This window comes from Cetorhinus maximus, chromosome 9, assembly GCF_964194155.1.
Source record: "Cetorhinus maximus chromosome 9, sCetMax3.hap1.1, whole genome shotgun sequence".
Taxonomy (NCBI): Eukaryota; Metazoa; Chordata; class Chondrichthyes; order Lamniformes; family Cetorhinidae; genus Cetorhinus; species Cetorhinus maximus.
Genome location: NC_135887.1, coordinates 19,831,369 through 19,854,652, shown reverse-complemented (window position 1 = coordinate 19,854,652; position 23,284 = coordinate 19,831,369). Strand labels below are relative to the sequence as shown.

Genomic DNA, 23,284 nt, shown 5'->3' with positions numbered 1-23,284 from the left:
TTTATTCTCCTACCAAACCCACTGTCTCTGAGAGTCCCAGACCTTTAGTCTGCTCCTTCATACCCGTAGTGAGCTCAAATTCCTTCACTTTGGATGGGCTGAGGTAGATCTCCTTGGCCGTGTTCTGCTCCAGTGGCATCTGGAGGTTCACGTAGTGAGCGGGTTTTGAGATGACCTTTGCTGGAGAAGCTTCTCCAAAACTCACCCCCTCTGGGGGGTTGCTGTTCCCGGCTTCCTGGAGCTGGGGTGCGATGATTGCCTCACTGCTCCCAGATTCCAGGGGCTGTGGTGCACTGGCCTCCTCAGGTTGCAGGCTAAGTTGGGGTGCGCTGGTCTCCTTGTTGTCTCCAATTTTCTGGAGCTCGGGTGTCTCGTCCTCCAACGCCCTGGAGCTTTGCCGCCTCTTCTGTCGGTGCCGCTCTGGCACTTCATCATCCGAAGAGCTGCTGCCCTTGTCATCCGTGTCGGATGGGAGACGCCTCTTGCCGCTTCTCTGGGAAACGCCTTTGCTTCTTCTTCGCTCCCTCTTACTTTTCTTGTTCTTCACCGTCCGCCACTCCCCCTGCTGCTTTTCCACTGCTGCCTCCTCCTCCATTGATTCGCTGTCCTGAGGGCTGGAAGGTTCAGGGGGTAGTGCTGTTGATTGGCTCTCTGTTGCCTCAATCTCTTTCTCCACCTTGTCTCTCTCTGTGTCCTCCTTTGTCCCGTTGAGCTCCCTGGGGGCCTTGGTGGTTGGAGTGACACGGAACATTTCTTCTGCTTCCCCGTGGTCGGCTTTGGCTGCCTGTGCGTAAGTACGGCAGCGTTTGGGGCAGGTCCTGTAGAGGTGACTTGCCTCGCCACACAGGTTGCAGCACTTGGCCTGTTTGCAGTCTTTTGTCTGGTGCCCTTCCTGTTTGCAGATCTTGCAGAGGGAGGCGCTGCAGTTGGCCGCCACATGACCAGCCTTGCCGCATGAGCGACAATGCTTGGGTTGCCCAGCGTAGACCAGGTAGCCACGGTTTCCCCCGATAGCGAAACTGGAAGGAGGGTGGAAAATGGCTCCCTTACCATCGGTCTTTAGCGTGACCTTAAACAGGCGTTTGCCTGTCCAGATCCCCAAGTCGTCTCGAATCTCAGTGCCGCTCCCCACCTTATCGAAGTACCTGGTGAGGAAGGTGACCACGTCGGCGACAGGGACGAAGGGGTTGTACACATGCACCATCACCTCACGTTCCCGTTGCAACGGCAGAGAAAAGTGCGGCTCCGCCGTCAGGATCTTCATCTCCGGCAGGTCTCTCTTCTCCTCGAACACCCTCAGGAGCCGGACGCAGTCTGCCACTTGCTTGAACGTCACGTCGAAATAACCACCTTTGCGGGAGTCGTGCAGGGTGAAGATCTCCGTAGCTTGGAAGCCGCACGCCTTCAACAGGATCCTCCTGGTGAAGAAGCCCCGATCCATAGGTGATCCTCCTTCGTCGCTGTGGTTCACCGTGACTCGGACGGTGATAGGTAACCCACGGTATGGATTCAGATTGCGATTGGTTATCGCCCTTCCATCCCGACCTTGCCTTGGCAGGACCATGGTGTCGCCCCTGCAACACTACACTTGATCTTAGCCAAAAGGCCGAGAAGCGATGAAAAGGCACCCAGAAAGCTAGAAAGGAACAGAGGGAAATGTCCCGACTCCAGAAAAACATGCAGAACCTGCTGCGGCTGCAGTCGATGGGGGTCAATGTCAAGGAGGAACTCCAAGAGGTGAAGAGCCAGCAAGCCTCATTCTTTGCCTCTGAGACCTCCAAGATCATCTTCCGTTCCAGAGTCCGCTCCATGGAGCAGGATGAGACGTGCTCACGTTTCTTCTTCCAAAAGGTTTCTTCTTCCATCCGCCGTTGCTGCCAGACCTGCTAAGTTTTCCCAAGTAATTCTGTTTTACTATTCTTTAATTAACTGATAGACAAACCACTCAGACTGTGTTCTCTTCCTCCAGCTCTCTACAAGAGAGAGAAGGAACACTCATCAATGACAGAGAGCAGCTGCTAAAAGCAACACCCAATGTCTGCTTCCTGCTCAGAAGAGAACACTATAAATCCTCCTCGTGGTTTGTGAGACCAAACACTTTAGAAACACATTTCTCAAGAAAAAAACTATAGAAATGATCCCTAAGAGTATAGTCTTAACTACTAAACTCCACGATATGGGTTCACAATGCAAGAGATACACATCACAGTGCATGTGTGGCAAGCATGGCCACACTTTATCTAGAATGTTTTCAATGGGTAAAGTTACAGTAACAATGAATATACCAAAGAATTAACATTTTGAAGCAAGAAACACAATAGGGAAACAATCTAACAATATTCAAATTAATGAGTACATTTTCGTCCGTTAGTCCAATCAGAACTAAGGATATGAGTGAGGCGGAGCTGCATTTGTGCATTCTGCCACTCCTATTGGTTGTGATGCGTCTAGGATTTTCCACATAGTGAGCATGTGCAAATCACGGCACTGAGCTCCCCAGACAGATCTTTACTCAGTTCTGCTGAAGGGTCATGAGGACTCTTTTCTTCTCCGCCGATGCTGCCAGACCTGCTGAGTTTTTCCAGGTAATTCTGTTTTTGTTTCAGATCTTAACTAAATAGAAAGATAAAAGCAAAAAACTGCGGATGCTGGAAATCCAAAACAAAAATAAAAATACCTGGAAAAACTCAGCAGGTCTGGCAGCATCTGCGGAGAGGAACACATTTAACGTTTCGAGTCCATATGACTCTTCAACAGAACTAAGGAAAAATAGAAAAGAGATTAAATATAAGCTGGTTTAAAAGGGGTGGGTGGGACAGGTAGAGCTGGGTAGAGGGTCAGTGATAGGTAGAGATAGCCAAAAGGTATCATAGACAATTGCTTCTCAGCCTTTTAGCTAAGATCAGAATCCATGAGGAAAGGCATTATCACCCTCATCTACAAGCACAAGGGGGGAAGGGAGGAAATTAGAAATTGACGACCCATTTCACTGTTGAACGTGGACTATAAGATTCTGTCCAAGGTCATCGCCAATCGGGTCAAATCCGCTCTGGAATTGGTGATCCACCCCGACCAGACCTGCACGATGCCGGGCAGGAAGATCTCTGACAGCCTAGCGCTGCTCAGGGATACGATTGCCTATGTGCAGGACAGGGGATGGACACCTGCCTCATCAGCCTGGACCAGGAGAAGGCCTTTGACAGAATATCGCACACCTACATGGTGGATGTGCTCTCCAAAATGGGGTTTGGGGAGGGAATTCACAATTAGATCCAACTGCTCTACACTAACATCAGTAGCGCAGCCTCAATCAATGGGTGGGAATCAGATAGCTTTCCTATTAAATCTGGAGTCAAGCAGGGCTGTCCTCTCTCCCCTGTTCTTTTCGTGTGTTGCATAGAGCCCTTTGCTGAGTCCATCAGGAAGGATCCGGGCATAAGAGGAGTGAAGATCCCAGGCAGTGGAGGCGCTCAGGTCAAAGCCTCCCTGTACATGGATGATGTCGCCGTCTTCTGCTCGGATCCGCTGTCGGTGCGCAGACTGATCCACATCTGCGACCAGTTCGAACTGGCCTCGGGAGCCAAGGTAAATCGTGGGAAGAGCGAGGTCATGTTCTTTGGGAACTGGGCTAACCGATCCTTTGTCCCCTTCACCGTCAGGGCTGATGGCCTGAAGGTACTGGGGATATGGTTCGGAGGGACCGGGGCTTGTGTTAGAAACTGGAAGGAGTGAGTATCTATGGTTAAAAGGAAACTGGGCATGTGGCAGGGGGGGAACCAAGTCTGGAGAACCCAGGATGTCAAGGAACATAAAGGTTAGGATTAAGAGAAAAAGAGAAGCTTATGGCAGATACCGAGGGCTCAATACGGCTGAGTCCCTAGAGGAGTAAAGAAAGTGCAGGGGGACCCTAAAAAGGAAATTAGAAAAGCTAAGAGAGTGAATGAGAAAGCATTGGTGGGTAGAATAAAGTAAAACCCAAAGGGGTTTTTAAATATATAAAGAGCAAGAGAATAACTAGGGAAAGAGTAGGGCCAATTAGGGACCATAGAGATAACCTGTGTGTGGACCCAGAAGACAGTCCTGAATGAATACTTTGCGTGGGTCTTCACAATGGAAAAGGACGCACAGGTATAGACATCAGGAGGATTGTGAAATATTCTCGCAAATTAACATAGAGAGGAGGTACTAGCGGGTTTAGCGGCTTTAAAAGTGGATAAATCCACAGGCCCAGATGAGATGTATCCCAGGCTGTTGAGGGCAGCAAGGAAAGAGATATCAGGGGCCCTGGCAGTAATTTTCAAATCCTCCTTGGCCACAGGTGAGGTGCCAGAGGACTGGAGGACTGCTAATGTTTCCCATCATTAAAAAAGGAAGGAAGGGCTAGACCAGGAAAGTACATGCCAGTCAGTCTAACCTCAGTGGTGGGGAAGTTACAAAAAAGAATTATGAGGGACAGAATATATCTGCACTTGGAGGGACACAGATTAATCAGGGATAGTCAGCATGGATTTGTCAAGGGAAGGTTGTGTTTGACAAATTTGATAGAATTTTTTGAGGAGGTAGCCAGGAGTGCTGGTGAGGGTAATGCATTTGTTGTGATCTACATGGACTTTAGCAAGGCTTTTGATAAGGTCCCTCATGGCAGACTGGTCACGAAAGTATGAGCTCATGGGATCCAAGGCAAAGTGGCACGTTGGATCCAAAATTGGCTGAGAGGCAGGGAGTAGAGGGTGATGGTAGAGGGATGTTTCTGTGACTGAAAGTCTGCTTCCAGTGAGGTTGCGCAGGGCTCGGTGCTGGGGCCCATGCTGTTAAACGTATGGGACATGGTCAAGAAGTTCGCGGATGACACAAAAATTGGTAAGGTGGTAAATAGTGAGGAGGATAGCCGTAAACTGCAGGAGGATATCAATGGACTGGTCAGGTGGGCAGAGCAGTGGCAAATGGAATTCAACCCGGAAAAGTGTGACATAATGCACTTGGCGGGGGGCTAACAAGGCAAAGGATTATGCTGTGAATGGTAGGACCCTGGAAAGTACTGAAGATCAGAATGACCTTGGTGTGCATATCCACAGATCCCTAAGGTAGCAGGGCAGGTGGATAAGGTGGTTAAGAAGGCAAATGAGATACTTGCCTTTATTGGCCGAGTCATAGAATACAAGAGCGGGGAGGTAACACTGGAACTGTAAGTTAGGCCACAACTGGAGTACTGCGTGCAGTTCTGGTCACCATATTATAGGAAGGATGTAATTGCACTGGAGAGAGTGCAGAGGAGATTTACTAGGATGCTGTCTGGGCTGGAGGGTCTGAGCTATGAGGGAAGATTGGATAGACTGGGGTTGTTTTCCTTGGAGCAGCAAAGGTTGAAAGGGGATCTGATAGATGTGTATAAGATTATGAGGGACATAGATACAGTGGATAGGAAGGCCCTTTTTCCATTAGTAGAGGGGTCAATAACCAGGGGGCATGGATTTAAGGTAAGAGGTAGAAGGCTAAGAGGGGAGCTGAGGAGAAATTTCTTCACCCAGAGGGTGATGGGAATCTGGTACGCACTGCCTGAAAGGGTGGTTGAGTCAGAAACTTTCGTAACATTTAAGAAGTACTCAGCTATTCACTTGCGTTGCCATAGCCTCCAGGGCTATGGGCAAGCACTGGCAAATGTGATTAGTGTCATCAGATCTTTGTTGACCGTCGCGGATACGATGGGCCGAATGGCCTCCTTCTGTGCTGAAAATGTGTACAAGTCTATGGCCAGAATTTTTAGCTTGTCGGGTGGGCGCACGCCCGACCTGAGTGAGCATAAAATGACAGGTGGTGACGCTAGGCGAGTGTCCTGACATCATTATGCACTCGTGTGATATTTGGGTTGGCGGGCACGTGCTGAGTCAGCAGTGCACTCGCCGACAATTAAAAGGCCTATTAAGGCCATTAAATTTTTCATTGCCTGTCCAACCTTATGGTTGGCCGGCAGGCGAAAAGGCCAAGCGGCCTTTGGATTTTTTAGGAAACCTCATCCACGGGTGGGATGAGATTTCCAACAGCTATTAAAAATAAAATAAAAATGTTAACATTTCATTAATAACATGTCCCTGCTCATGTGACAGGGTGACATGTTTTGTAACATTTTAAAGATCTTTATTTTTAATTTTAAAAATCTTCACCTCCCTGAGGCAGCTCTGTGCCTCAGGGAGCTTTTCCTGTGCGCACCTGCGTGCATTCGCGAAATTCCAAACTCGCTCTCCTCCCCACACCCCCCACAGGCAGCACTGAGCACTGCAGCACGCGTTTCACGCTGGGCAGGCCTTAATTGGCCTACCAGCGTGAAATCACGGTTGGGGCCCTGATCGCGGGCGGTGGTCAGCTTCCCAACTGCTCCCGCCGAGCTTGCCCAACAAGGGCAAAATCCTGGCCTATGAGTCCATATTGAACTTCTGCCCTGAGAGATCCATTTCTGGTGGCATTACAATCATTCGCACTGCATCAGCTGGAGCCGTTGAATGGATTGTTAACCTCAACATCAAAATGTAACTGCTTCCCCTGCCATACGAGTTAAAAAAACGGAAATAGATTTGTAAACACTCCATTTCGTATTTGTGTATTTTAAAGTGCATGTTACAAAATACTGTAGTACCCCTAAATGCCTTGTGGTGGCAGTCTTGGTCTTTCCTTTTGCTATGGGTTCTCTAATGTGATCTTGCGACCGGACTTGCAGTGCGAAGAGCAGGGGGATTTGGGAGGCGGAGTTTCTACTGTCAAGATCAGGAAAGAGTCGGTTTTAACAGATCCACCAGCCTGGAAAAAGATCTTGAACTTCAGAGTAGAAAATGAGTTTAAAAAAAGCATCACTTTCACGATCCCCGAAACCGCTTTGAATTAATTTATAGCCACCCCTTAAAAAATGACAGTTATCTATTAACGGAGATAAAAAGTGCACAATGTGCATTTCCAGCCCATTGAACCTTCACTTCCACCTACTGCAGATACAAATGAAGTCTGTGTTGGTTTAGTGGCAGGTGTATGTTTCAGTTAAGAGGAAATCTAATGGAGGTGTTCAAAGTGAACAAATTGGGACAATCTATTCCCACTCGTCAGTCAGCCGGTAAGGGGGAATACATTTAAAATCCTCAGCAAAAGAACAAGAGGAGAAGTTAAGATTTCCATTTAATGGCAAGTTGTTAGAACATGGAATTCACAAGCAGAAACGCCCGGTCAGCAGGCGTGCACAAAAGTAGGAAGCGCTGTACACAAAAAGCAGGACAAATCCAACCTGGCTAATTACTGCCCCATCAGTCTACTCTTGATCATCAGTAAAGCAATGGAAGGGGTCATTAGCAGCACCATCAAGCGGCACTTGCTTAGCAATAACCTGATTACTGATGCCCAGTTTGGTTTCCACCGGCTCTTGACCTTGTAGCAGCCTTGGTTCAAACATGGACAAATAAGCTGAACTCCTGAGGTGAGGTGAGAGTGACTGCCCTTGACATCAAGGCAGCATTTGACCGAATGGCATCAAAGAACCCGAGCCAAACTGGAGTCAATGGGAATCAGGGGAAAACTCTTCGCTGGTTGGAGTCATACCTAGCACAAAGGAAGATGGTTGTAGTTGTTGGAGGTCAGTCGTCTCAGCTTCAGGACATCACTGCAGGAGTTCTTCAGGGTAGTGTCCGAGGCCCAACCATCTTCAACTGCTTCATCAATGATCTTCCTTCCATCATAAGGTCAGAAGTGGGGATGTTCGCTGATGATTGCACAATGTTCAGTACTATTCGCGACTCCTCAGATACTGAAGCAGTCCATGTCCAAATGCAGCAAGACCTGGACAATATCCAGGCTTGGGCTGACAAGTGGCAAGTAACATTTGTGCCACACAAGTGTCAGGCAATGACCATCTCCAACAAGAGAGAATCCAACCATCGCCCCTTGATGTTCAATGGCATTACCATCACCGAATCCCCCACTATCAACATTCTGGGGGTTACCATTGACCAGAAACTAAACTGGACAAGCCATATAAATACTGTGGCTACAAGAGGAGGTCAGAGGCTAGGAATCCTGCAACGAGTAACTCACCTCCTGACTCCCCAAAGCCTGTCCACCATCTGCAAGGCACAAGTCAGGAATGTGATGGAATACTCCCCACTTGCCTGGATGAGTGCAGCTCCAACAACACTCAAGAAGCTGGACACCGTCCAGGACAAAGCAGCCTGCTTGATAGGCACCCCATCCACTCCCTCCACCACCGACGCACAGTAGCAGCAGTGTGAAACATCTACAAGATGCAATGCAGGAATTCACCAAGGCTCCTTGGACAGTACCTTCCAAACCCAAGACCACAACCACCTAAAAGACAAGGGCAGCAGATACATGGGAACACCACCACCTGGAAATTCCCCTCCAAGTCATTCACCATCCTGACTTGGAAATATATCGCCATTCCTTCACTTTCGCTGGGTCAAAGTCCTGGATCTCCTTTCCTAACAGCACTGTGGGTGTAACTACACCACATGGGCTGCAGCGGTTCAAGAAGGCAGCTCACCACCACTTTCTCAAGGGCAACTAGGGATGGGCAATAAATACTGACCCAGCCAGTGAAGCCCACATCCCGCGAATGAATTAAAAAAAAAGCGGGGTTAAGATGGAAGTCCCAGGATTTTGATGATGGTAGCGTATGTCTAAATCAGGATGGTGTGTGATTCAGAGGGTCACTTGCAGGTGGTGGTGTTCTCATGCACCTGTTGCCCTTGTCCTTCTAAGTGATGAAAGTTGCGAGTTTGGAAGGTGTTGTCGAAGGAGCTATAGCAAGTTGCTGCAGTATGTCAAATATAGGTAGTACACAATGCTGCCACTGTATGTTGGTGGTGGAGGAAGTAGATATTTAAATCAGGAGATGGGGTTCTGATCAAATAGGCTGTTCTGTGTTCACATACTAATTGAGCCATGATGGATGTATTTAAGCTGCAGCAAGTTTTCACAGCACTTACCTTGATTTTGCTTGTTCTTGTCCCACGTTCCAGGCATTCCAATTGCCTCTTCATCAGCTTTGCTGACCAACGTGGAGCACTGGCTATCACAGTGGGCACTGTCACCTGCTGCCACGGCAGTAACCTGCCCCTTGGGCAATGTGCCACTGGGGATCCTGGGTTCTGACAACTTCACCACTTCCTCACCCTGGCCTGCAACAGTGTCTGTGAAATGAAAAATGATTCAGGAACATTTTAACTCTTTTGCCAGAGCAGAAGGGAATGTGGTGAAAGGTAACTCTGTGTACAGGATAACTGTGGGCATTCTGGACTAAAGCCCCAGCTGTATCCAGACTGCAGTCTTGCTGTTTATTTAAAGCAGTGTCAGGTAAAAAATTTAGAGGTGGGGAGGGGTGAAATTTAACTTTGGAAGGGGCTGTGGACATCGACTACCCATTAAACGTTTGCTGCACCTTCTCCTTCTTTGACACGTCGAAAAGGAAAATAAGACAGAATGTTTAATAGTCGGCTGATCCATTACCATCTGGTTTGTGTTCTCCCCAGAGTTAAACTTAACCCCCTTTGATAAGAATAAGTTGTTGGTGAGTGTCTGTTAACTGGGCTCTGTTGCATCATTCAAATGTACATTTCAAGATAAATACAGAGCATTTTTTGCTAAAGTCTGAACAAATTAAATAATGCTTATATAGTATTGGTATAAATGTCCTAAAGTATTACTGCAACTTTGGATTTATATTAAAAAGGAAGGAAAGTCTCTGAGGAAGCACCTTCTGTTCAAAATATTCACTTCCCTGTCCTTAACTAAATATATGTATTTGTTAGCTGCCATGAAATATTGTTTTTTGCAGCATCCTCACAGTATCTCTTCACCCTCCAGCAGCCACTCATTCGCAGTGTCACTTTCCTCTCTAATGATGGACATTACCAGATGGGGCCTTTTGTGTTCTTGAGCAAGTGCATTCGCTGCACTGGAAGGTGGCATTTCAGGCTGGCCTGGGATCAGGCCTGAAGCCTGGTGATCCCCTGCAGGAAAGCTTGGATACTACAGCACATTCCAAGGATAAAGAGGATGGTTACTGTGTCGCCAAATTATCATTTTGTGCATAGTAAGGTCCAACAAACAGCTGTGAGATAACTGAGCAGTTCATCTGCTTTTAGTTTCCAAAAAGCATCTTTCACCAAGTTGGTCTTCCAATGCAAAGAGCTGTCGACGACCAAGTGTTGCAGACTGGCACATTCCAAGGTCCAGGGCCACATGCCGAGGGACGTTCTAAAACTTAAGGCAGCCATTGTGGTAGCTCACTGGGGAAAGGCCTGTCTAAGGCCCCTGCACCATAATATACTGAAGGGCTGAAACCCCTGTAAACCTCTTGGGTTCATATTTCATATGAAATGTTCATTGTAAATATAAATTGTAATTGTAGTGAGGCACCTCAGTATTAAAAGAAATTGCACTTAATGTAATATTAAAATTGAATTGTTTTGTACTTTTACAAATGTTATGAATAAAATATATTTTTTGAAAAAAAATCATGTTTTTGGTGTTGTGGGTTGAAAGGACAGTGGTCTGAACAACAGGAGAATTTTCCCTGCTTTTCTCGGAATAGCGCTATGGGGCTGCATTTTACCTATGTCGGGCAGGCTGGGTGAGAGCGGATGCAGAGCTGATCGTTGCCTGCGATCGGCTGCGCGTCGCCATTTTATGTGGGCGGGCCAATTAAGGCCCGCCAAGCGTAATACGTGGCTGGTAGCACTCAGCGCTACCTGTGAAGGTGGAGGGAGGAGGAAGAGTCGGGGCCGACGCTCTTTTGCACATGCACGCGAAAGAGCGCAGCGATCCCCTTGAGGCACGGAGCTGCCTCAGGGAGATTAAGTTGGTAATGAAAACTTTGAATAAATGAGCTAAAAAATTATTTAAACATTTCCCCACATGTGACAGTGTTACATGAGCTGGGACATGTTTGTGCATTTAGCCAATTTTACTTAATTATTTTATTAAACATTCAGGAAACCTCATCCCGCCCGTGGATGAAGTTTCCTGAAAAACACGAAGGCCACTTGGGCTCTTTGCCTGCCGACAACCTTAAGGCTTAAGGTTGGACGGGCAGCGTTGCTAACAACTTTAATTGGTTTTTTAATGGCCTTAATAGGCTGTTGACAGTTCGGCAGGCGCACAGCCACCTCCAGTGCGTGCCCGCTGAACAAAATATCTAATTGACGCACGATAACGTTGGGATGCACACCGGGCGTCACCGCGTGTTATTTTGCACGTCGGCGTGTCAGGCCCAGCCCCAAACGCCGACGGCAATATTCTGGCCATGGAGTCTTTAATATTCAGCTGAAGCAGTGGAGCAGGCAGACAGGGGCATAGCTCTGGGAAAAGATCAGCCTGAAATGTTCACTCTGTTTCTCTCTTCACAGATGCTTCCTGACTTGCTGAGTATTACCAGCAATTTATGTTTGTAACCACAATTTAACGTCACTTTCAAAGACAAACTGTGGGTCACTGTGAAATTGCTTCTAGGACAGCACTTTCTCATAGGTGCTCACTGTTAGGCAGAGAAAAAGGATGTGAATCTGTGAGCGGTGGGAGGGGGCAAGGCAGTATTGGTGGTGGCATAGTGGTATTGTCACTGGAATAGTATTCCAGAAACCTAGGGTAATGCTCTGGGGACCCAGGTTTGAATTCCACCACGGCAGATGGTGGAATTTAAATTCAATAAAAATCTGGAATTAGAAGTCTGATAATGACGAATGTTGTAAAAACCCATCTGGTTCACTCTTGCCCTTCAGGGAAGGAAATCTGCCATCCTTACCTGGTCTGGCTTACATGTACTCCAGACACACAGCAATGTAGTTGACTCTTAAATGCCCTTTGAACAAGAGCAATTAGGGATGGGCAATAAATGTTGGCCTAGCCAGCGATGCCCACATCCCATGAGCATGCTTTGGGATGGTTCAAACAAAAATGCAAACAAATTATTTTACCTTCAACATAACTTTTTTATTCTGTAACCCATAAGAATAATTTATATTGCTAATGGAGTTTTAGGACACCAACGTCTCCCCCCACCCAACCCCAACCTCCTTCCAAAATTGCTGGCCCTGTTAAGGAACTCTCTTGTTTACGACCTGGTTTTACCTTCTTTTGACCTGGGAACCACATCCATAATTCAATACTTTTATTGAAATTAAGTGTAGACCTTCTGGCTCCATTACTAGCACAGAGATGGGTCACTCATTGTTTAAGTTTTATACTCTATCTCCTGGCCTTGTAAGATAAACATAGGTTAAATTTTAACTGTAATTAACCTTAAACTTGTTTAAAATGTAATCACCTGAGATGCCTACCAACTTCTTAACCAGACCCCATTTATTTAGTTAAAATTTTAATTCTTAAAACTTATATTCTAGAACATATGAATTATGAACGAGATATTTGCGACAAAATATTAATCAGCCATTATTCCAAATAGTAAACTGGTTTGACAGTGAGTAACTGAACTTTTACACCATGTGTAATGGCAGTTGGAAGCTGCACTGAAGAACAATGATGGTCCTACCTGCTCCAGGCTGTGCTCTATGATGTGCAATCCATTCACTACTGCAATACAATCCCTGTTGCAAAAGTTTCACTGCAGCGCTAAACAGAAAGTACTCCCCCTAGACTTTCCTCTGTTCCTCTGTTTAATTATTGAGACTAAATTGAGCTACTGAAGAGAGAGTCTACCTGTCAGCAGGGCAGGGGAACTGAGAGGAGCTGCACACAGCTTTTCACTGACTGGTTCCGATGCGGCATTACCGACACCGAGCGCCGATGGGGCCATCTAAAATCAGAAGAATACTGACAGCCATTCTCTACTTAATAAAATTATAGATAAACACATTAACAGGCAATGTTATACTTAAGGACTGTTTCTGTATAATGAATCCTGCCAATAACAAACAACTTGCATTTCCATAATTCTATTCACATGGGAAAACATCCCAAGCACCTCATTTAATATGACAAGAAATAAGAATGAGCAAGGGGTGGGATCACCTATCACTGACATTCTATCTTGCATTACCTGCTTCATGCACCCCCCGCCCCCACCCTAAACAGTATAAATTCCATCACATTTCCACTTCTCTTTAGCTCTGAAAAAGAATCGTGCGGAATCGAAATGTTAACACCGTTTCTCTCTCCACAGATGCTGTCAGACCTGCTGAGCTTTTCCAGCATTTTCTGTTTTTATTTCATATTTTCAGCATCCGCAGTATTTTGCTTTCACCTTTAACTTCTGGCATTATTGCTTCTTTTTATCAGACATCAGTCCCTCAATCTTTTCTACAGTCTCTAAATAATGGGATGACTCAATAAGGGGCTCCCTTTTAAGGGTTTCTGTAGTATATGATGGGCATTGAATCATACTCTGAACTGTACATGGAATAATTCTATAATTTGTTGGATACAATAAAGTTGGGCCTTCACTCTCTCACCTCTAGTCTACAACTTCTCTCTCAATCCAAACTTTTCTTGTCTTTCTTTCTCTCTATGATTGATGCTACGATGCTCATTGTCCTTCTGAACTTTCCCCTCTGTTCCTGCTAAGGCATAAATATGCCATCCTAGAATTACATTCACTTTGTTGTGTCCAGGATGTGCTGAGATCACAGCTCACTGCACCATCTCCGACTCTAACTAACCCATTCCCCTCAAGTCTCCTACGACCTACTGTCTAAAAAATTTTTAAACTCAAGTTGACCTTCTGTATACTAGCACATGAAATATATTTGTGAAGGTATCGTATAACGTCATAGCATATGAGGACAAATATTGTCCTACATATATAGTACCTTCATAAAATATATTTAAGTGCTTACAGCAATATGTATAAACGTTTCATAAAAATTCTTGAGAACACAATAAAACAAGTTACTTAAGTTCCTCAGTTACAAAAAAAGGAAATACAGATTTACTGTACTTACTTGATTAATAAAATCCACTCTATATACCACATGAATCTTCATTCACTCATACACATGTCACTGTACTGTGTCAGAACAGCTATATTATTTATACATGACTTTATTTATGTTTACTTTTTTGAATGGAAAGGCACAGGAAAGGGTTTGCTTTCCATGGCATGCTCTCATCAGCGCAGTGGTAAATGATCGACATTTTAAGTAGCTGTCTATGTTATTGCAAGGGAGCAAAAGCCCTGTGTGAATAAAGTGCTGTTGTAAAACAGTGCAGGCTGGAATTTAATGTGAAATGGCCTGAAGAAGCTAAGCTTAAACTTTGTATCAAGGTTCAAGTTTCCAATTATCTTGGATTCAGGGCACCAGACCTTATTCCCACTGATATGTAACTAACCATTGGAATCATTGGAAGTTGGTTTGGCACTTGATCCCGGCTGCCTGCTACTAGGTGTTGCTGATGCCAATTGTAATGATATTTAAATCCTGTAACAGCTGAACCTGGCGCAGTGAATTTCCTTTTCAAAGCTGCAATCAGTCGTCCCTATGTTTTGTTCTGATTATTTGATGACACAAACAAATCTGTATTTTCCAATTATCTCTTGGTTTCACTGAAAGCAATGACCCATGCTGAGCTATGGATCAATGGATTCTGGATCTCTGCCACCTCACTTTATAGAACCATACAGCACAGGAGGAGGCCATTAGGCCCATTGTGCTTTTGCCATCTCTTTGAAAGAGCTATCCAATTAGTGCCATTCCCCTGATCTTTCCCCAAAACAATGCATTTTTCCCCCTTTTTAAGTATTTATCCAATTCCCTTTTAAAGTTACTATTGAATCAGCTTCCACCACTTTTCACACAGTGTTTTCCACTTTATAATTACTCGCTGGGCAAAACATTTCTCTTCATCTCCCCCTTGGTCCTTTTACTAATTATATTAAATGGGTGCCCTCCGGTTACTGACCCTTCTGCCAGTGGAAACAGTTTCCCCTTGTTTATGCTATCAAATCCTCTGTAATTTTGAAGAACTATTAAATCTCCCCTTAACCTTTACTGACCCAAGGAGAACAACCCCAGCTTCTCTAATCTCTCTGCATAACTGTAATGCCAACACTGCTGCCTCAACTAACATTAGATAACATCACAGAGTCAGAATCAAACCCTGATCTGAACTGTGTTCCTTAGTATCTCACAATGCAATGGATTTTCTCACTGATCCATCATTCTTTAAGTTTCCTTATGATTATTAATCAACAGACAGGGCACTGGTGTGAGGTTAAAACATTATGGGCAGAATCTTCAGCTCGGCGTGCAGGGGCGGGGCCCGCTCGCCGAGGCGTAAAATGACGGGGTGAGGTCGGGCGTGTGTCCCGACCTCACTGTGCATCATTTAGATTTTCAGTTAAGCCGGCAGCCGCGTCAGCTGCGCGCCCACCGAACTGTCAAAGGGCTAAGATAAAAGCAAAAAACTGCGGATGCTGGAAATCCAAAACAAAAACAAAAATAAAAATACCTGGAAAAACTCAGCAGGTCTGACACCATCTGCGGAGAGGAACACAGTTAACGTTTCGAGTCTGTATGATTCTTCAACAGAACTAAGAAAAAATAGAAAAGAGGCGAAATATAAGCTGGTTTAAGGGGGGGTGGGTAGGACAGGTAGAGTTGGATAGAGGGCCAGTGATAGGTGGAGATAACCAAAAAATGTCATAGACAGAAGGACAAAGAGGTGTTGACGGTGGTGATATTAGCTAAGAAATGTGCTAATAGGTGACTTTAAGGATAGAAAGCAGGACGAGCAAGGTACAGATAGCTCTAGTGAGGGTGGGGTGGGGGGAAGGGATATTAAGGCCTGTTAAAAAGCAATTAAGGCAATCAGCTGAGCTGCCCGTCGAACCTTAAGGTTGGCGGGCAGGCGAAGAGCCCAGGCGGCCGTTGCATTTTTCATGGAACCTCATCCACGGGCAGGACGAGGTTTCATGAATGACTTAAAATTTTCAGAAAATTTTTCATTAAAATTGATGCATATGTCCCAGCTCATGTGACAGTTTCACATGAGGGGACATGTCATAAAAAATTTTTCAACACTTTATTAAACTGTCTAAACTTAAAATTAATCTCCCCGAGGCACAGAGGTGCCTCAGGGAGATTTCTGTGCTCTTTTGCACACATGCGTGAAAGAGCACACTCCCGGCTCAGGCAACCCCTCCCCCGTACAGGGAGCGCACAGCGCTTCTGGACGCATGTCACGCTGGGCGGGCCTTAATTGGCCCACCCATGTAAATGGCGGCGCCCAGCCGATCGGGGGCGCCGATTGGATGCACGGCCACCCCCGCACAACCCCCTCCCCATGCAGCACCAAGTACAGTTACATCCAATCTGATGGTCTAGCACATTAAACTTTAGGTCCTACACTGCTACAAGGCTATTTGGGCAGTGTTTTTATAAATAATATACAACCTTATTCTGGAAATATATACATATATATAGAATATATATCTCTCTAAGTGGAAAGACACAGGCTCAATGCCTACTCCACTGAGTTCCTCATCTCACAAAGGCACAGGAAGGAGCCAAACACTTTCCACTGTGGAGAGTGGAGGAATGAGATGGAAACATCAGAGGCAAGAATCATTGCCAGCTGGAGTTGCTGGGGTCTGCAAGCAACTTGTTTGGGTGGGGGGAAAGGGAGGGCAAGAGGGAGATAACCTGGCTTAACTGATAAAGGAAAAGAAAATAAAGGAAATATGGCGATTATATACTGTTAATGATGAAGAAAAGAAATATACTTACAGATCCAACTGTTGTTGTGGAGTGACTTTCAGGTGTAGTGATTGGGGTTTGCATTTTGTTGGTCTCATCGCAAGCTGTGGCAAATGTCCCAGGGGATATTGCACTTGAATCAGGGCTGGGCCACAGAGAAGTCTCTAAAATTTTAGTCTGTAGTACCATTGGTTTATATCCAGTGTGATGCTGCCACCGACCTGAGGAAACATTCTTCCCTGGATTAGAACACATTAATTTAATTATTTCATACAATTAAAATAAACACTTCAATAATTAGGATAGATTACCTAACTGGGTCTAATGCATTTGCACTAATTACTTCAAGGTTTAGTGATGCATCTAAAAGAAAAAAAAACATGTTTCACAGCCTCAGGCCCTTCACAGCAATAATGTACTTTTAAGGTGTAGTCACTGGTGTAATGTAGGAAAATGCAGCAGTTAATTTACTAATAGCAAGGTTCCACAAACAGCAGTGAAATAAATAACCAGATCACTGGTTGAGGAACAAATGACACCAGGGAGAACTCCCATGTTCTTCTTCAAATAATGCCTATGGTATTTTTTACATCCACATAAGGGCTGACAGGGCCTCGGTTTAACATCTCCACTGAAAGGCTGTGACAGTGCAGACCTCCTTCAATGCTGCAATGAAGTGCTACATCTTTTTCCTATGTATCCTGGGGGTTACCATTGACCAGAAACTGAACTGGACTAGCCACATAAATACTGTGGCTACAAGAGCAGGTCAGAGGCTAGGAATCCTGTGGCGAGTAACTCACCTCCTGACTCCCCAAAGCTTGTACACCATCTACAAGGCACAAGGAGTGTGATGGAATACTTTCCTCTTGCTTGGATGAGTGTAACTCCAACAGCACTCGAGAAGCTTGACACCATCCAGGTGCCCGCTTGATTGGCACCCCATCCACAAACATTCACTCCCTCCACCACCAATGAACAGTGTCAGCAGTGTGTACCATCTACAAGCAAGGTGCACTGCAGAAACTCACCTCGGCTCCTTAGGCAGCACCTTCCAAACTCACAACTGCTACCATCTAGAAGGACAAGGGCAGCTGATACATGAGAACACCACCACCTGGAAGGTCCCCTCCAAGCCACACACCATCCTGACTTGTCACTGGGTCAAAATCCTGTAACTCCCTCCCTAACGGCACTGTGGGTGTAACTACACCACAGAGATTGCAGTGGTTCAAGAAGGCAGCTCACCACCACTTTCTCAAGGGCAATTAGGGATGGGTAATAAATGCTGGCCTAGCCAGCGACGCCCACATCCTGTAAATTAATTTTTAAAATGTGCTGATGAACTTGCTGTGTAGTTCCAAAATTTGCAAGTTCTTCTTATATAGAAAGTATAATCTCAATATCAAATTTTTTTTAGTTATTAGAAAATGTTCCTGACTAGTGCAAGATGTATGTGCATATGTGTGCAGTGGGCTCCAGAGTTAGGAGCTTCATCCTAGTCCTACACTCTAATGACAGCACACAACAGAATCGTATTATTTCTGATATACAGCTATGCATAAGGTCATCAAACAGAACACATTTTTATTGTGACATGTCTTACCTGGCTCTCTTCATCACTGTTAATGATGTGAGTGTTAAACATGGTTATAATATTAGCACTTTCCCGTACTGGATATAATACATAGGGCAACAAATGTACACTTCATGCACATCAATGCACTTTGTATTTTTCATACAGAGCACTTTCTTGAGCACAATATATACCCATCATTTCTTTATGTGAAGGACACATCAACTAAAGGAGGAAGGTTCTTTTGCCCTTCTTACTGCTCTATTAGGTGACACATGCACATATACCAGTGTATTTCTACGAGAGGGATATTTTACAGTTATGCTAAATGATGAACATCGCTGCACCACACCTGTTATTGTAACAGACTAGATGTTTTAATTGAAAATAAACTTCTATCCTTTTTTAAAATATATTTTTCTTTATAACATATAACACTGTGCTTCAACCCCCACCACCCACACCCCCCCTCCCCCACCCATAATGTGTAGGCAGGCGGCTGGTTATTAATTCCTGCTACCCTTCTGCACAGTGATGATACACTAACATGTTGGGCTCCAGTTATGTCAAGTTTGCTATAAATTTAAAAGAGCTACAGCAAGTAATTGCTTTTTACAGCTCCTAATGCTTGCCACATACCTGTGCTGAGCGAATATGGAGTACTGTTATCGATAGGAGAGAGTGTTGATACAGGTGTTTTTGATAACAGAAGGTGGTTAGTGAAATGTCCATCACACGGAATACAGGAAAGGTCCTGGATATCAGAAAACAATCTAAAGTATGAGGGAGGAATGGACAAGATGTAAAAAAGGGATATTTTAAGAGTACAGGAAAGTACATTTTAGTGTCAGGATATTACTCACAGTGAAGACAGTGTTGACATTTTCACTGACACTTTGCTGGTAAGAATATGTCCCTGAGATGGAGTTCCATATTTCAGTGAGCAGGAAATGCAGCATATGTAGGCTGGACACAATTACAAATGTGGCATTTTTATAACTGTAATTTCTTTAATTACTGTCACTTGTGTGGCTTAGTGGATAGCACTCTTGCCTCTGAGTCAGGAGGTTGTGGGTTTAAGTTGCACTCCAGAGATCTGAGCACATAATCTACTTAGAGGTGCTGCCTTTGATTGAGACGTTAAAGCATGGCTGGCTCCTTAGATGAATGTAAAAGATCCAGCAATACTTTATGAAGAAGAGCAGGTGAGTTCTCCCAAAATCCTTGCAAACATTTATCCCTTAATTAACATCACTACGAGAAATTCCCTGGTCATTTATCTCATTGAGGTTTGTGCCACCTCCCTATCTCTGTAATCTTTTCCAGCCCCTCAACCCTATGTGATATCTAGAGCATTCAATTCTGGCCTCTTGAGCATCTGATTTTAATCACTCCAGCATTGGCGACTGTGCTTTCAGCTGCCTAGGCTCTAAGCTTTAGAATTCCCTGTCTCCACCTCTCTACCTCACTGAGATAAAAGCAAAAAACTGCGGATGCTGGAAATCCAAAACAAAAATAAAAATACCTGGAAAAACTCAGCAGGTCTGGCAGCATCTGCGGAGAGGAACACAGTTAACGTTTCGAGTCCGTATGACTCTTCAACAGAACTAAGTAAAAATAGAAAAGAGGTGAAATATAAGCTGGTTTTGGGTGGGGGGGGGGGGGGGGGGAGACACGACTGGTAGAGGTGGATAGAGGGCCAGGGATAGGTGGAAATAGTCGAAAGATGTCATAGACAAAAGGACAAAGAGGTGTTGAAGGTGGTGATATTATCTAAGGAATGTGCTAATTAAGGGTAGAAAGCAGGACAAGCAAGGTACAGATAGCCCTAGTGGGGGTGGGGTGGGGTGAAGGGAAGGGATCGACATAGGCTAAAAGGTAGAGATAAAACAATGGATGGAAATACATTTTAAAATAATGGAAATAGGTGGGAAAAGAAAAATCTATATAAATTATTGGAAAAAAAAGGGGGGGATCGGAAAGGGAGTGGGGATGGAGGAGTGAGTTCATGATCTAAAATTGTTGAACTCAATATTCAGTCTGGAAGGCTTCCCGCCCCCTTTCCGATCCCTCCTTTTTTTTTGATCAAGCTTTTGGTCATCTACCCTAGTATCTCGTTATGTGGCTCGGTGTCATGTTTTGTTTTATAATACCACTGTGAGAACCTTGGGATGGTTCACTACATTAAAGGTGCCATAAAAATGCAAGTTGATGTTGTAGAACCTTGCTGTCTACAAACTGGAAACCGGCTGCTGCATTCCCAACAGTGCAATAGTGACTGCACTTTATAACTACTTCATTGGCTGTGACATCCCGAGATCATGAAAGCTGCTTTATAAATCAAGTTGCTTCTTTTCATTTGTGGACCTATCTATTGATCTGAAAGCTGCATCTTTTCTAGAATCTATCCTCACAGTGTTATGTTCCTGGCGAATTAACAACATCCCTTATCAGTAATCTGTTAGATTTAATGTAGTCTTGTATTACGTTACTGAAACCCAGTCTCAAAGGGCATGTTATTACACAGAGTTGAGATTTACAGTAATTACATACCTTATCATTCTCATTTTTGTATCAATAGCAACATAGGTGCTTCTGCTGCGCTAACATAAGACTTGCCTTTGAAACATGGCATTCTACATGACTATCTGTTACCATGGAGCCTCTGATTAGCCTTGCAGCTCTGATGGCTTCCAGCTGATTGGTTAGTTGACCAAAAGCAGTTCACGATATAGCTCCAAACTGCTTTGAAGATTTCAAGAATGAAAATCAATTACATTTCTCTATTTCTCCTAAGGACATGAGGTGGCCAGCAATTCAAAGCATGCTAAATACATAGGGCATTTGCTTGTTCAGGGAATTTCTTGAACCTTCCAATTAAGCACATGCGACTTCAGAAAATTAACACCAGGGACACTGTTCTGAATAGAATAGAGCTACAGGCTTTGTACTTAGCAGACATTAGTTTATGAAAGCAACAATTTTTATTCCACCAGAACAAATTAGAGACATACTTAAATTCCTACAGATAACAGGTACTTCTTGCTGTTTGACGAATTAGCTAACATTATCTAATCTTAATCTTGTGTGTACTGTGACTAGCAAGAAGGAATCCAGTGAATAATCAGTTGAAGACAAATTACTTCATTTTTGTCTGACTTTTGATGTAGAGAGGTACATATAAACCATACAACACTTCAGACATATACTCAATTAAAAAGAGAAACAGAGGTTACAAATATGACAATGTGTATCCTGAAAAAGGCGACCATTTCACATATTGCACTGATTGTACAAAAAAATATAAATTGAGCAACCAATATTTCACCATCAAAGGGGAAAATGCTGCTAATTAAATCAAATAAAAAATTGCTTTGGTCTTTCAAGTGAAAGAAATCATAAATACAAACACTGCTTTACTTCTCAAGAAGGATTATGATTTGGAAATGGACAGGGCATCGACATTATCTTTGTTCGTTGTAAGCAACATTTCTTGGGCGCTAAAGTAATCAAGAGATATAGGGTTAGGGCAGGAAAGTGGAGTTAAGGTAGAAGATAATCCATGATCTGATCAAATGGCGGAATAGGCTCTAGGGCCATATGGCCCATTCTTGCTCCTATTTCCTATGTTCTTATTATTTTCTATTAGCAATTATTAGGAAAGTTATTATTTCACTAGTAAAATTCTTCTAATCAAAGACAAGGTGTTCCACAGTTGGTTACAAAAGTACTATAATGATGTAAAGATTCTGGCTTTCAGTTTGTTACAAGGAAACCAGCAGCTCTTGGGTGGGAAGGTGTGAAATTGGGGGAATTATTCTGCTGGCCTAACTATACAATTAGTAGATAGTTTGATTAATCCTGCACATATCCATTTAGGTTGAAAAATCACTCTCTAAGGATAAATAACTGCTTACATCTCATCTTTACGCAGAGCACCGTTCAGTGTTTGGGCTGGCTGATTAAGGTTTAACTCCGTGATCATTTCAATTTCTGCTGCTGGAACAACACTGCAAAGGAGAGTTAAAGAAAATCAGTACTACACCTATGGATGAAATCAAAGGGCTTTTTTCCCCCCCCCAAAAAGCATTTTATTCATAAAATTTGTACATTTCATAGGACTTCAAATTTAACATTACCTAAAGTACAAAACAGAGCAGTTTCTTTCCACACAGTATGTGGCACTTTGAGTTGCCTCTCTATACTTAAAGGTTATATTTATAATATTCATTTCATATCAAATATACAGCCTGGTGGGTTTTACACAGGATCTAGTCCCTCGGTGTACTATGTCTGAATGACTTTAGACAGTGGCCTTTTCCAAATGCGCCCTTGCAGTGACTACCCCAAGTTTTAGAGCGCCCCTCTGTACATAGTCCTGGACATTGGAATGTGCCAGTCTGCAACACTCGGTCGCTAAGACTGAAAACCAGCAAGTTTCAGGTAGACCAAAGCGCATCTTCCACTTTCTTGATCATGGTCTCCCCTCTGCCAGGGAAGCAAGTAATCAGAGGGCTAACTTTCCAACTTTGTCCTTTTCTTTTATACCCAGCAAGAACACGTATTGGAAACTCAGGCACACTCTGTGCTGACCTTATAGTCATTCTAAATGGTCAGAAAATCATGTGGATTGTGCCTCCAAGTTTACGTAGAGAAGCGAGAGCTGAGAATACTACCCCAATTTATGTATTATTAAAACGAGTGTGTGTCTTGAGAGCAGTTGCTTTTGAGCAAGCTAGGATATGGGATAAACAGTGATCTTGCCATGACTGAGGAACAGTTCCTGAGAGGTTTTCAAAAGTGTTACTTTGTATAAAACTAATAAAAGCTTTAGAAAACTATTACATTTATCAGACATTCACAGCCTAATTATCCATTTCTAGAGTTCTAAAAGCTGTATTATCACATATGGTTTGGCAGAAGCTCCGTCTCTCATTGTCCAATGTCGCAGCAGCAAATCATACATACTGTAATAAAAACAAAAAACTGTGGATGCTGGAAA

At 44.1% G+C, this 23,284-nt stretch overlaps 1 protein-coding gene and 1 non-coding gene across 2 annotated transcripts in view; both read right to left on the bottom strand.

The window, feature by feature from the left end:
• The window catches only part of LOC144684270 (uncharacterized), a 54,366-nt gene extending 35,311 nt beyond the window's left edge, over nucleotides 1-19,055 (bottom strand). Inside the window, exons 1-3 of the mRNA XM_078547904.1 lie at nucleotides 18,922-19,055; nucleotides 16,737-16,945; nucleotides 8,982-9,185 (exon numbers count right to left, since the gene is read on the bottom strand). Coding sequence (XP_078404030.1) covers nucleotides 8,982-9,018 — 37 coding nt within the window. The 5' untranslated portion in view covers nucleotides 9,019-9,185; nucleotides 16,737-16,945; nucleotides 18,922-19,055. The remainder of the gene's footprint in view (nucleotides 1-8,981; nucleotides 9,186-16,736; nucleotides 16,946-18,921) is intronic.
• On the bottom strand, nucleotides 1,941-2,157 carry LOC144685144 (small nucleolar RNA U3). Its single transcript, XR_013577649.1, has one exon. It is a non-coding gene; the product is annotated as a small nucleolar RNA U3 (small nucleolar RNA).
• Nucleotides 19,056-23,284: the final 4,229 nt, after the last annotated feature.